We start from the raw sequence: 13,075 nt of genomic DNA, 5'->3' as shown, positions 1-13,075 counted from the left end.
CCAAAGACTAGAGCCGTCGAAACGGTCTCGCGGGGCGGGACGGGCTAAAAAGCCCGCCTTTTAGCGCGCTTGGAATGTGGCTAGCCCGCCCTGCCATGTCAAAGCCCATCGGCGGGACGGGCACCCGCCAATCAATATTTTCTGTAATTAAAAAAATTCGCTATACTGTAATTACACACTTACACTACTGTGTAAATGTGTAAATAAAAAAAATATGACATGCTGACATGCAAACTCGTGATGCAGGCGGGACGGGCTAAAAAGCCCGCTTTTTGGTGGGTCGAATATTAAAGTACCCGTCTTTTACTTACGGCGAGACGGGACGGATCGACCCAGCGGGTAAACCCTATTTTTTACGGCTCTATCAAAGACCAAAATTCATTTTTACGAGAACATTATTTTAAACTATCAATTTTGCCTTGCTACATTTTATTTTAATCTGTATGGTAATGATAATGGTGGTCCACCCGCGACTATTCAATCCTTGCAAAACCATCAATACTCAATAGTACATATAAATAAATAAATAAATAAATAACTTATATTACATATTATTAGTGGGATATAGCCGTGTAAATAGCTTGCTTTATATTCATTAAATAATGATGACATATTAATGATTTAAAAAACATAATAATAATTAAGGAGGAGATACTACTAGCAATCACGTGATTTAGCCGGCAGAAATCAGAAGTGATAAAAATGGCAACCCTCGTGCGAGCATCGCACCGTGCTCCATGGGGACCAAAAAGGCAAACCAAAATATAATAACAACTTTTCGCTCAAGCTTATCGCATAGTATTTTATACTGTGATTTTTGGTATATATAATTTGTGTATTATTACATAAAAATAAGATTTAAACACTACAAACACTAGAATAATAGTTATGAGTTTCTCTCATTACAAAAATAATAATAATATTATTATTAATAAAACCAAATGCATGATTGAGACTCAGATCAGTTAAATTAACAATATATTGTGAGAAATAATGATATCGGAGTAATAATATATTATTATTATTATTTTTAAAATGACATTTTTAGTTTCTTAATTATGATTGTAATATACTCCATAATATTTTGATTATTTACAGTATAAATTTAATTTTTAATTTTTTAACAAATTGTCAATTTGATCATTGGCTTAATTGATTTCATTAAAACTACTAGAGACCAAATTTGTTCAATTAAAATCAAAAAGTTTAAATTTATACCACAAATAATTAATGAATTAAATTCATGCTACAAGCATACCTAAGGACTAAAAAAAAAAATACTATTTTTCATTAAAACTTAGCCAAGTATTATAGTTATTTATAAAAAATATTTTTTATTAAACAAAATATTATGTTTACACTTTATAAATAAAATAACTAGCATTAACCTTTTATATTTTATATAAAACTAGTGTCAATCCCAACTTCGTTTAAGTAATTGTTAATATTAAGATTGTTATATTTCTCAATATTTTTTTGTATATTTTTTAAATAGGAGTATGCATTTAGAGTTATAAATAGTTACTTGTGGTTGTATTTTTCATTTAATGTTTTAATGTGGCTTTTATTTTTATTTTTATTTTTTTTGTGATTTAACATTTTTTACTTTTTTTTTGGGAAAGATTAACATTTTTACTTTAGCATATAAAACTATATATTTATTTAATTTTTAAAAATTTTTTAATTATAAATCATACAAAATTAAATAATGAAAACATTAAAAAGAAAAATATATTGGACTAAAGGCCGTAGGCAAGTACAGAGTTGACAGTACACACCTCCCCATGCCTTCTCCAGTCTTATATTTCAATGCATTGTCCCCTGAACTTCAAACCATTCCAGCTGTCTAAATTTATATTCTCAAAATTTAATTTCAACCCAAAAAAATATATTAATATTATTGTTATAACCCCTAAAACCAACCACAGTGTGAAATGGATTCCCACTTTAGTCGTCAAGAAAAATTCAAGATTTTGCAATAATTCACCCAAATTTACATAATTGTGGTCATTTTTCGATTAAAATCACTTTGTAGTCTCCAATTAAAATTATAAAATAAATTTTACACCAAATATAATTTCATGTAATAGTTGCAATAAAGTTTCTTGTAAATAAAAAAAAAAAAAAGATTTTTCACTAAAAATATAAAATAAACAAATGGTCTAACTTATGGTTCTGCAGTGGGAGAAAACGTGTAAAGACTAAAGAGTCCCTTTTGGTTACAAGTGTGGCTATGTGAATTATTGTAGGACCAAGTCAAAACCTCAGTTTAGACTACAAAATGTTTTCTAAGGAATTTTTTTGCATCCTCCTAAATGGTCTGTCGGGTCGGGATTGCAATCAAATCTACATTAGTGCGGTGAGCAGCATAACTCTAGTTCTTCTCATGCGTTACTTAAACACATAAGAGTCAATCACATCACATATATTAGTAATCTTAATTTTCACTTTTAAAACTCTTTTCTTTTCTTTCAAAGAAAAAAAAAACTTTTCTTTTGAAAAAAAATCTTCTTTCTTTAGCAATCTTTCCTTGGTTTCCTTCCTATAAAACCCACCAAAGATTGAGTTATATGTACTCAACCTTCAACCCTCATTCCCCTCATCTCTCTCTCTCTCTCTCAAGCTGCTCTTCTGTCTTCCCAAATTTCCAGCAGAAAAACACCATGGCTGAGGTGCTAAATGAAGATCAAATTGTAGAGTTCCAGGAAGCCTTCAATCTCTTCGACAAAGACGGCGATGGTTAGTAACACAACATGCATATCGAACTTGAAACCTTATTGTTACCAAACCAACAGTCTGACAAACTCGACTAGATTGCCCCGATTTCCTGTTTGTATGCCTATGAATAATGTGGGGTTGAATAATGTATATATACAGGTTGCATCACTGTAGAAGAACTGGCGACGGTGATCAGATCATTGGACCAAAACCCATCAGAGGAAGAACTGCAGGACATGATCAACGAAGTGGATGCAGATGGCAATGGAACCATTGAGTTCACCGAGTTCTTGAACCTCATGGCCAAGAAAATGAAGGTATATATTTCCACCCTAATTAACCTCGTACGTTTTCGTGGTGTCCGATGAGCATTCGAGGAGTTTAATGTTGTCTGTCATCCATTCCCAGGAAACAGATGCAGAGGAGGAGCTTAAAGAAGCTTTCAAGGTGTTTGATAAGGACCAAAATGGCTACATCTCTGCCAGTGAGGTGAGTTATTAACTTATTATTATTGCTTTATATCTATATATGTTAATCAAAATTAATTACTCGTAATATTATTAAGACATACAAATGTGTTTGGTAAAAATAGGAATTGGTACAATGAGAAAACGTGTTCTTGAAAGTCAATAAATGATTTTTTGGTTTTTTTATTTGTTTTTTTCTTTTTGGCTTTTTTTTTTTTTCTTCCAAATAATTGGCCCATTAATTATTCTATGGTATTTACATAGAAAAAGAAGAGGTGTACGTCATTGTGTACGGCATGTACTCTTTGGAAGCCTATGAAATACCAAATCAAAGATTTAGTAAATAAGCTTTCAAGACATTAATTAGTGTACTTAGATGAAAAATCTCACTTAATACAGTTTATAGTAGTAAAATGGGAATTCGAACTTATCACGAATATTAGGTATTTGAGGGGGTTCGATTTACTTTCTCATGGGCTTAGAGGGGTTCCTGAAATCTGGGATATAATCCGACGAAGCTGAAAAACCTAAGTTACCAAAAAAAGTATGTTAGCGAGTGGAGCATGATTCTCGTACTTATAGATTAAAAAATGTCTTGGGTTTACCTTTAGTTTGACGATTATAGTTTTGTTTTGACTTAAAATTAAAGAAATTACTGCAATATTGTGAAGTAAAATGTTTGGATTCCATATATGCAGCTGAGGCATGTGATGATAAATTTGGGGGAGAAGCTTACAGACGAAGAGGTTGAACAGATGATAAGAGAGGCAGATTTGGATGGAGATGGTCAAGTCAACTATGAAGAATTTGTGAAGATGATGATGAACATTGGGTAGAGTTTTAACCTTGATGATGAACATTGTGAAGAAGATGATGAACACAGTTAAAATTAGTGTTTCTTTGCTACTAGCTAGTTACTGTCATTAATTATTTGTTAAAATTCATCATGTTAATTTTCTCACTGTAATGAAAGAAGAAAGATTAATAGGATAATTCGATCATTACATTGTATTTTTCTGATGTGATGTAATGCTCATCAATGTAATTCTTTTATTCTAGTAGAAATTAAATGAAATCTAATGTGTTTAAGCAAATTTGATTATTTAGTTTGTAAGATGATTTTAATCATTTTAGATTCAATGAGTAATAAGATAATAAGTGTGGAGATGATACACTAAAAAGGTGTAACAAATGGAGGAGATAATCATATAGATTATTAGTCAGATTTAATTCCACATCGGATAATTATATGCACAATTTCGAGAGCCAGTGCGGTGGACTTGGCCCTTCACCAGTGTCCACTTACATAATTCTTCCTCTCAACACCTACCAATCTTAATACAATTTATTTTTGTTGGGACTCGAATCTGTGACCTGACTTGTTAAGATCAAGTGCCACTACTAGTCCACATCGTGTTTTCTTTGTTGAGCTATTTTTTTTTTTAAACCCAGCCTCTAATTATCCTATTAAGATTGAATTTAGTCAATTTATAAAAGTTAAAAGACAAAATATTAAAAACAAAAAAGAATATTAAGGAAGCTATTAGCCCAAACAACTTAATCAGATGAGTTAATACCAACAACAAACAATCACAATCTATGAGTTATCAGATAAAACACAAAAAAAATTAGTAAAAAGGTTCACGTTAAATCATCAAAAATGATCGCAAAATATGAGATTAACACAAAATACAAGTTAATGAGGAATAAATCTTTTTAGACCAACCCCAAACGAATTAGTGAAACAATTATCTACTGATTTTTTGATTGAAACTAGTCAGTTCTCCTCGTAATATAATCATGTGCTAACTAAAATTATAAGATAAATCTTTCCCATATTTTGTTGGTCAATGAGGCTTGGCCCTTGCGTGAATCAAAGGTCCAAAGTCAACAACACGATCTCTAACGCGATTACTATGACTATGTGGACCTTTGAAATTGCCACGTAATTCTTTCTGCGTGTCCGTGTACAACACTTTTAACACTGAAACCGGAATTCTCCTCTTCATTTTACTTTACAACCGTAATACGGTTAACATATTATATATATGTTAGGAAAGCAGGGGTGGAGGTGTTTGGTAAAGCCTAAGTCACTAGTAGCAAGAGTTTATAAAGCAAGATATTATCCAAGAACATCCTTGAGGCGGTTTTTGGGGAATAATCCTAGCTACTGTTGGCGGAGTATTTTTGCGGCCCAGAGTTTAATTTGTGGAGGGATAAGGAGGAGGATTGGGGATGGGAATAACACTTTGATATGGGGACATCCATGGCTACCTGATGACTCTGAACCTATGATTCAAACTGATATGCCCCAGGAGTTGGTGGGTACAAAAGTGGTGGGTTTGATTGACCAGGATACTGGAACTTGGGATCCACATATACTCAGGGACTTATTCATGGATTATGATGTAATGCGAATAAGCAGGGTACCTGTTTGCCTGGAGTATCCGGATATGTGGTATTGGCAGGGGACCCAAATGGGATTTATACGGTTAAAGGGGGATACAGGCTTGTTGTTGGAAATTATGAGTACAGGGATGGAGAATTTAGAGACTGGTTACACATGTGGAAAATGAAAATACCACCAAAATGGAAATTATTTATGTGGAAAGCCCTCAGTGGTATCCTCCCTACCACAACGAATCTTATTACGAAGAGAGTGGATGTTGATCCAATATGCTCAATGTGTGTGACTTACCCCGAGTGTACGATGCATGCCCTTGTAACTTGTGCTTTCACGCAAGCAGTTTGGGAGGAATCTACTTTGCCTGTTATGAATATTACGGCCGATTCTTTTCAAACTTGGTTTCTTGAAATCATGAAAATACTCACCCCTGATCAATTTATTATGGCAGCCGCGTTACTCTATTATATTTGGCGGGCGAGGAACCAAGCGGTATGGGAGCATTTTCTACCGAGGCCCAAACGAGTTGTGCAAGCAGCGGCTGCAGCGTGGCAGGCATGGGCTACGGTACATGCTGGAGTATCTACAGCAGCATCCAGCAGCGCTGGAACATCTGCGACCTCCCATTCTATTGGAGCCGCTGCTGTGGAGAATGGACTGCCCAAGGTGTATATAGATGCAGGATACCACGCCACAAATGGAAATGCGACGGCGGGTGCGATTGTGCTAACAAGCGGAGGAGAATTCATGGCGTGTTTTCATATGCAGCTTCCCGATTGTCTTTCCCTGTTGATGGCAGAAGCCTTGGCTTGTAAAGATGCGTTATCATGGTTAAAGGAGAAAGGTTTGCTCTCGATACGACTACATACAGATTGCTACAATCTACAGCGACTCCTAACAACACAAGCCACACGGATGCGAACGTATACTGGCTATATTATTGATGAATGCAGGACTATATTGTCAACCTTTAATTTATGCTCTGTTAATTTTATTCCTAGATTAGAGAATCTTATGGCGCATTCGTTAGCGTCACATGCTTTTTCTCAGACTCATACGATGTATTGAGATTCTGATCCCCGGATTTTGTTACAGCTTATCTTTAATACAATCACCCATAATGGTGGCTTTCAAAAAAAAAGTACATAATTTGAATTGGGACTCACAAGATTCATATTGAATCCTAGTTCACGATATAATTTGCAAAAATGTGATTTGAAGTTGATGGATGATAAATAATTTTATTTAGCTAAAGTAAAATTTTGAGTCAATTCGATACGTCAAGATTATAACATTAGTGGAATAAAATATCGAACAGAACTTGACATGAAGAGTTCAGAACTTGATACATCAAATTTAGCTAGTAAATTTATTAATGAAGTTCGAGATCAAGTTGGAATCCAAAGTAACAAATTGATTGGATTTAATCATTTTACAGTGGTTAAATCTATGTGAAACTAATTATCTTGGTCATTATGTTCAACTTGTTCCCTTCCAATCGTTATATCGTGCACCAGGGTGCACAATGCATTGTGTGCCCTACCCTGCCCAAAACGACGTCGTTTGTTAAGTTGTGTGGGGAGTTGACGCGACAAAGTGTATGTGTATTCTATTATATAATTATGTATATTATATTGTACAATTATGTACATTCGAAATAGGAGATTTTTTTTAAGAGTTAAGAGTTTATGTGTATGATGTTTGATTATGTATATTATCTTTTCAAAAAGAATATATGTATTCTGTAACAGAAACAAAAGGACGTCGTTTTGGGCCAGAACGAACGCACAATGCATTGTGCGTCTTGGTGCACACGATATAATTTGCATGTTCTCTTCCTTTCCCACTTTAGTTGATCCCAATTGGACTGGGCCTTACAGGGAATATGGTTTGGGTACTTTAATTTGGGCTTTGACGGTGATCTTTTATTGGGCTGTGATGGGTTAAGTAGTATATTTCCTTTATTTATTGTAATGTGTATTTAATTCTTTAGTGGTTTTCATTGATACTAAATTAATATTTTCCCATTCTGAAAAAACTCTTTAATGTTCACTCATTCAGTGCGGCATTATGTATGCAAACGTGCAACTTCTCCCACCATGGGCTCAAACCCACGACCACAAGGTTAAAAGCCTTACGCTCTACCAATTGAGCTAAACGAGTTTTATTAAGAGTATTTTCAAGTTAAGTTTCACAAGAGTATTTTTATATGGAAAGTTATGAATAGTTTACATAGGAATCAAAATCAAATAAGACATAAATGCTATGTACCATAGAAATGGTATCGGAATGCTATGCAATGCAAGCAACAAGGGCACGCAAACAGAGTGTATTAGTCACTGTGTCCGTCAGTGGAAACCTTAGATACACCTAAAAAAAAAAAACACAAATCACGCACCTAAAGTTTTAAAATGGCGCAACCTTAACTTTCAACAACTGACGCACCTTAAGAAGGAAAATCACGCACCTAAAGGTTTAGGCCGACACATAGTTTCAACAACTGACGCACCTTAAGAAGAAAAACCACGCGCCTAAAACTTTAGATCGACGCACTTAAGTTTTCAACAAATGACGTATCTTAAACCACACAGTATAAAAACCACGCACCTTAATAAGGAAAATCATGCACCCTTCAATTTGACCTAGATGCAAAATGACTAAATTGTCATCGTATTTTTTTAATCATTGTTAATCCTAGATGTTGATTTAGACAAAATCAATGACTCAAATTTAACCGCACGGGACACATTCAATCGCACGAGAACTGAATTATATATATAGGGGCGTACTCAGGCGAGGATGTCCGCCTCTTAGAGAAATAAGAACCATTTACAGCTGTCCACGTGTCCAGATTAACAAATCATAATTATATGTAATTTTAAAAATTCGACACAGTGACATTTTTGTAAATTACTTAAACTTTGGTGCAAGTAAATATGTTACAAATGTAAGTAGTTGGTTCATATTTGCAAGTAAAATGTGCAAGTAAAATCAGTTACAAGTGCATCTATTTTCATAATCATATGATTTGAATAACCAGAAAGTTGGCTCCACCAGAATTTATTACACTTCCGGCAAAAATCCAACCAACCACTGCAGCTTTCTCAAACGCGGTTACGAATTAATAAATACATACCGGGAAATCTTGTCGGGGAGAAGCATATCCATCTGCAGACGACCAGTTTACTACTTCAATTATTTCTTTAATTATTTTTTTAATAACAGTAGAAACCAGCCGCCACTACTCACAGCGACGAGAGAAATCTGCAAGCCAGCATGACCATTGTTCTCATCAACCTGCCACTGATAACGGAACTGAGGTTACCAAGCAAGAAAAGATGGCGTCTTGCACTTTCTATGATCAAATGTTTGAATGCATTCCGCCATTATTCTTATCTTCTCAAGAATCCCTCCAGGAAAGTGTCTCCTGAACAATCTGACAGATTATCCAATGACGTGGATGATGATGATGAAGAACACCCTGGTTGTTTCCAGAATCTTGATCAGTCAAGCCTTGCAAAGATTGTCAAGGAGAAAAGCCTCGAGCATCTCGCTAATCTTGGTGGAATTGGAGGTCTTTCTTCTTCTCTGGACACTAATTTGCAAGACGGAATCTATGGCGACGACCAGGATATTTCGCGTAGAAACCAAGCATTTGGAAGCAACACTTACAGTAAGCCGCCGCCCAAAAATCTCTTCCATTTTGTCTGGGAGGCGTTCAGAGATCCCACCATTATTATCCTCTTGGCTTGTGCTGTCGTATTGCTCGCGTTTGGGATCAAAGATGATGGAATCAAGGAAGGATGGTACGCTGGAGGGAGTATATTTGTCGCCGTCTTTCTGGTAATCTCCGTTTCCGCTCTCAGCACTTTCTGGCAGAGCAGACAGTTCGATAAGCTGTCGAAGATGAGCAAGAACATTCCGGTTGAGGTTGTCAGGGCCGGGAGACGGCGGAAGGTTTCCATCTTCGAGATCGTTGTCGGAGATATTGTCTGCTTGAAGATCGGAGGTCAAGTCCCGGCGGACGGATTGTTGGTGGAAGGGCACTCGTTGCTGGTGGATGAATCGAGCATACCCGGCGAGACTGATCACGTAGAGATCAATCATGATCGGAATCCGTTCCTTATTTCCGGGAAGAAAGTGGCTGACGGATTTGGCAGATTCTTGGTAACTTCTGTCGGCATGAACACCGCCTGGGGCGCCATGATGAGCGAAATCACCAGCGATTCCGTCAGGTAATTAAGATTTTATATATTAATGTCTTAATTAATGCAAGTTAATTAGGTTTATAGATACTTAATGTGGTGGGTTTCTTGTGTGCACTGGAGTCCTCTAGCTTATCTAAAGAATGGTTGATTCATAGTAATTTAACATTTTCACAAATTATATGTGGTTCTTTGTGGGTACCTGTTGTTTCACCTAATAGATTGTTGAATTACTATGATTTATAATATACTTCTCCTCTCACCTAATGAACAGTACAACTAAATCATCGTGATTTATTACCTTACAAATTCCTTCGAGCACCCAATATGATGGCTTCCATGTGAGAACTCTGGTCCTCCCATTTAATGGAATGGATTGTGAGTCCCTATGATTTATCACATCCATAAATCTTGTTAGATCAGGATGTGGGTCTAGAGCTAGAGATTTTACTTTTGTGTACAAGTTAAGTAGGCTTGTTAAATAATTTTGTTGAATTGAATGATTGTTTGTTGATCAAACAATATATAAAGTTTATTAATGAAATATAGGATGTATATAAAGTTTATTGTTACTCACATCTCAGAATAATGCAACGCAATAATGATTGGAGGTACTTCTGCTAATTAAGTGTTTATTGAATTCATCATGTAACAGCGAGGAGACGCCATTGCAGACGATGTTAAACAAGCTTGCTTCACCCATACGAAAGTTTGGTTTACGAGTGGCATTATTCACCGTACTGGTTGTCTTGACGGTACAAAGTTTTACAGGACACAATAAGCATAAAGACAGGAGCAAGATGAAAGAGTATTATGTGATCAATTGCGACGTGGGAATCATAGCCACTATTGTTGCGATTTACGAAGTCCTGAATCTAGAACTGTTGCTTTCTGCTGTAACTCTAACTCTCGCATATTCCTTGAAGAGAATGATGAGTTATCAGGCAATGGTGAGGAAGCTCTCTGCTTGTGAGACAATGGGGTCTGCCACAACAATCTGCACTGATAAAACAGGAACTTTGACTCAGAATAAGATGAAGGTGACGAAGTTCTGGCTGGGAAAAGAATCCATGGAGGGAAAGAACAGAGCTGAAATTGCAGGGGGAGTTCTTGAACTGTTCCACCAAGGGGTTGGTCTTAACACAACAGGAAGTGTTTTCAGGTCAGATGATTCGGGTTTGGGTTTCGAGTTCTCAGGGAGTCCAACAGAGAAAGCCATTTTATCCTGGGCTATTGAGGAGCTTAGCATGGATATGGAGGAAGTGAAGAGAAATTACACTGTTCTTCACATGGAAGCATTCAATTCAGAGAAAAAGAGGAGTGGGGTTTCTATAAAAAAGGCTGCAGATAACACAGTTCATGCTCACTGGAAAGGAGCTGCAGAAATTATCCTTGGAATGTGTTCAGGTTACTATGATCTGGAAGGGAACAAGAAATCTCTCGATGCCAACGAGAGAGTGGAATTCGAGCAAATGATCCAAGGCATGGCCGCCAGCAGCCTCAGATGCATAGCCTTTGCACACAAACACGTCACAAGAACACAAGTTTCAGTTGCAGAAGATGGACTGTCTCTTCTGGGGCTTGTAGGCATGAAAGATCCCTGCAGAGATGGTGTGAAGAAAGCCATTGAAACCTGCCAATTCGCGGGCGTGAACATCAAGATGATAACCGGAGACAATGTCTTCACAGCAAAGGCAATAGCCACAGAGTGTGGCATTCTGCAGCCTAACCAGGCACCAGAAGAAGGATCAGTCATAGAAGGGTTTGAGTTCAGAAACCTAACAGAAGAACAGCGGATGGCACGAGTGGAAAACATCCGTGTAATGGCAAGATCCTCGCCTTTGGACAAGCTGCTAATGGTGCAGTGCCTGAAGAAGAAAGGCCATGTAGTTGCAGTCACAGGAGATGGCCCAGCTCTAAAAGAAGCAGACATAGGACTCTCCATGGGGATTCAGGGCACAGAAGTGGCTAAAGAGAGCTCAGACATTGTCATCTTGGATGACGACTTTGCAACTGTAGCCAAAGCCTTGATGTGGGGAAGATGCTTCTACAACAACATCCAGAAAGCCATCCTGTTTCATCTCACAGTAAAAGTTGTAGACTTCGTGATCAACTTCGTGGCAGCATGGTCTGCAGGAGAAGTCCCCTACTCAGTAGTGCAGCTTCTCTGGGTCAGTCTCACCGTGGGCACCTTAGGAGCATTAGCCCTCGCCACCGAAAAACCAACAAAAGAGCTCATGGACAGGCCGCCTGTTGGCAGAACTGAGCCACTGATCACAAACATAATGTGGAGGAACCTGCTAGCCCAGGCTCTTTACCAGATATCGATTCTGCTTTTCCTGCATTTCAGAGGTGAATCAATCTTCGGAGTGAGCAAGGAGGTGAATGACACACTGATCTCCAACACGTTCATCCTCTGCCAAGTGTTCAACATGTTCAACTTGAGGAAGCTCGAGAAGAGGAATGTCTTCCAAGGGATATGCAAGAATAAGCTATTTGTGGGGATCATCTGCATAACAGTTATGCTTCAGGTGGTTATGGTGGAGTTTCTATACAAGTTTGCTGACATAGAGAGATTAAACTGGGGAAAGTGGAGATTGTGTTTGGGGTTAGCAGCTGCATCTTTGCCTATTGGTTGGGTTGTGAAATGCTTGCCGAGAAACCAATCTTCAGTTACCTTAAATTGAATTAGTTCATGTAAATATAATTGTCATTTTATAGTCTGTATTCTTTCTCAGTGGGGGATTTGTGAGATGAGAGCAGTAGATGGACACCTGGATTCTCATACCATTGAATCACTCACAATTCACATGGGGAGTTTCCTAGCATCTTCTGAGTAATAGGATAATTTCATTAATTGTATATTGTTCTGATGTGATGTAATGCTCATCAACGTAATTCCTTTATTCTAGTAGAAATGAAATCTAATGTGTTGAAAGTGCTCGGAGAATTTGTATATTTAGTTTACAATGTTTGGAATGTATTTAAGCAAATTTCATCATTTAGTTTGTAAGAAGATTTTAATCATCTTAGATTCAGTGGGTGACATAACAAGTGTGGAGCTGATTTAGTATAGGTGTAACAAATGGAGGAGATAATCATACATATTGATGGAACTTGAACTCATCACCGCTACATTTTCGAGAAGTAGGATGTTGGATTTCAACAATTTTCCTTCTCAATAATACCGGTCAGTCTTAAGTGTGTACAATTTTACTCTTGTTGAGACTTGAACCCGTAGCGAAGGCCACCTATATATGACTTGGCTTGCTATGACTTAC

General features: G+C 37.0%; 3 protein-coding genes across 3 annotated transcripts; all 3 read left to right on the top strand.

Moving 5' to 3' along the window:
- Nucleotides 1–2,540: 2,540 nt before the first annotated feature.
- Nucleotides 2,541–4,251, top strand: LOC109175885 (calmodulin-like protein 8). Its single transcript, XM_019325255.1, has 4 exons — nucleotides 2,541–2,739; nucleotides 2,878–3,035; nucleotides 3,127–3,207; nucleotides 3,884–4,251. The coding sequence occupies exons 1-4, from the start codon at nucleotides 2,571–2,573 to the stop codon at nucleotides 4,019–4,021; spliced, it is 546 nt and encodes a 181-aa protein (XP_019180800.1). The 5' UTR covers nucleotides 2,541–2,570; the 3' UTR covers nucleotides 4,022–4,251.
- Nucleotides 4,252–5,895: 1,644 nt separating this feature from the next.
- LOC109175461 lies at nucleotides 5,896–6,595 on the top strand. The gene is made up of 2 exons (XM_019324719.1): nucleotides 5,896–6,433; nucleotides 6,591–6,595. The coding sequence occupies exons 1-2, from the start codon at nucleotides 5,896–5,898 to the stop codon at nucleotides 6,593–6,595; spliced, it is 543 nt and encodes a 180-aa protein (XP_019180264.1).
- A 2,251-nt stretch (nucleotides 6,596–8,846) lies between these two features.
- LOC109175883 (calcium-transporting ATPase 12, plasma membrane-type-like) lies at nucleotides 8,847–12,795 on the top strand. Its single transcript, XM_019325251.1, has 2 exons — nucleotides 8,847–9,824; nucleotides 10,450–12,795. Exons 1-2 carry the CDS (start codon nucleotides 8,866–8,868, stop codon nucleotides 12,479–12,481), a joined length of 2,991 nt encoding a protein of 996 aa, XP_019180796.1. The 5' UTR covers nucleotides 8,847–8,865; the 3' UTR covers nucleotides 12,482–12,795.
- Nucleotides 12,796–13,075: the final 280 nt, after the last annotated feature.

Source organism: Ipomoea nil, unplaced genomic scaffold, assembly GCF_001879475.1.
Source record: "Ipomoea nil cultivar Tokyo-kokei standard unplaced genomic scaffold, Asagao_1.1 scaffold0688, whole genome shotgun sequence".
Taxonomy (NCBI): domain Eukaryota; kingdom Viridiplantae; phylum Streptophyta; class Magnoliopsida; order Solanales; family Convolvulaceae; genus Ipomoea; species Ipomoea nil.
This window is presented reverse-complemented; position numbering and strand designations above follow the sequence as displayed.

What these genes read in the sequence shown, in the direction of transcription:
- LOC109175883 (XM_019325251.1), top strand. Translation starts at nt 8,866, where the DNA reads ATGACCATTGTTCTCATCAACCTGCCACTGATAACGGAACTGAGGTTA. An exon ending in ATCACCAGCGATTCCGTCAG is followed by an intron (nt 9,825 to 10,449) that starts GTAATTAAGATT and finishes ATCATGTAACAG; the next exon opens with CGAGGAGACGCCATTGCAGA.
- LOC109175885 (XM_019325255.1), top strand. Translation starts at nt 2,571, where the DNA reads ATGTACTCAACCTTCAACCCTCATTCCCCTCATCTCTCTCTCTCTCTC. An exon ending in CTTCGACAAAGACGGCGATG is followed by an intron (nt 2,740 to 2,877) that starts GTTAGTAACACA and finishes GTATATATACAG; the next exon opens with GTTGCATCACTGTAGAAGAA. An exon ending in TCATGGCCAAGAAAATGAAG is followed by an intron (nt 3,036 to 3,126) that starts GTATATATTTCC and finishes ATCCATTCCCAG; the next exon opens with GAAACAGATGCAGAGGAGGA.
- LOC109175461 (XM_019324719.1), top strand. Translation starts at nt 5,896, where the DNA reads ATGCATGCCCTTGTAACTTGTGCTTTCACGCAAGCAGTTTGGGAGGAA.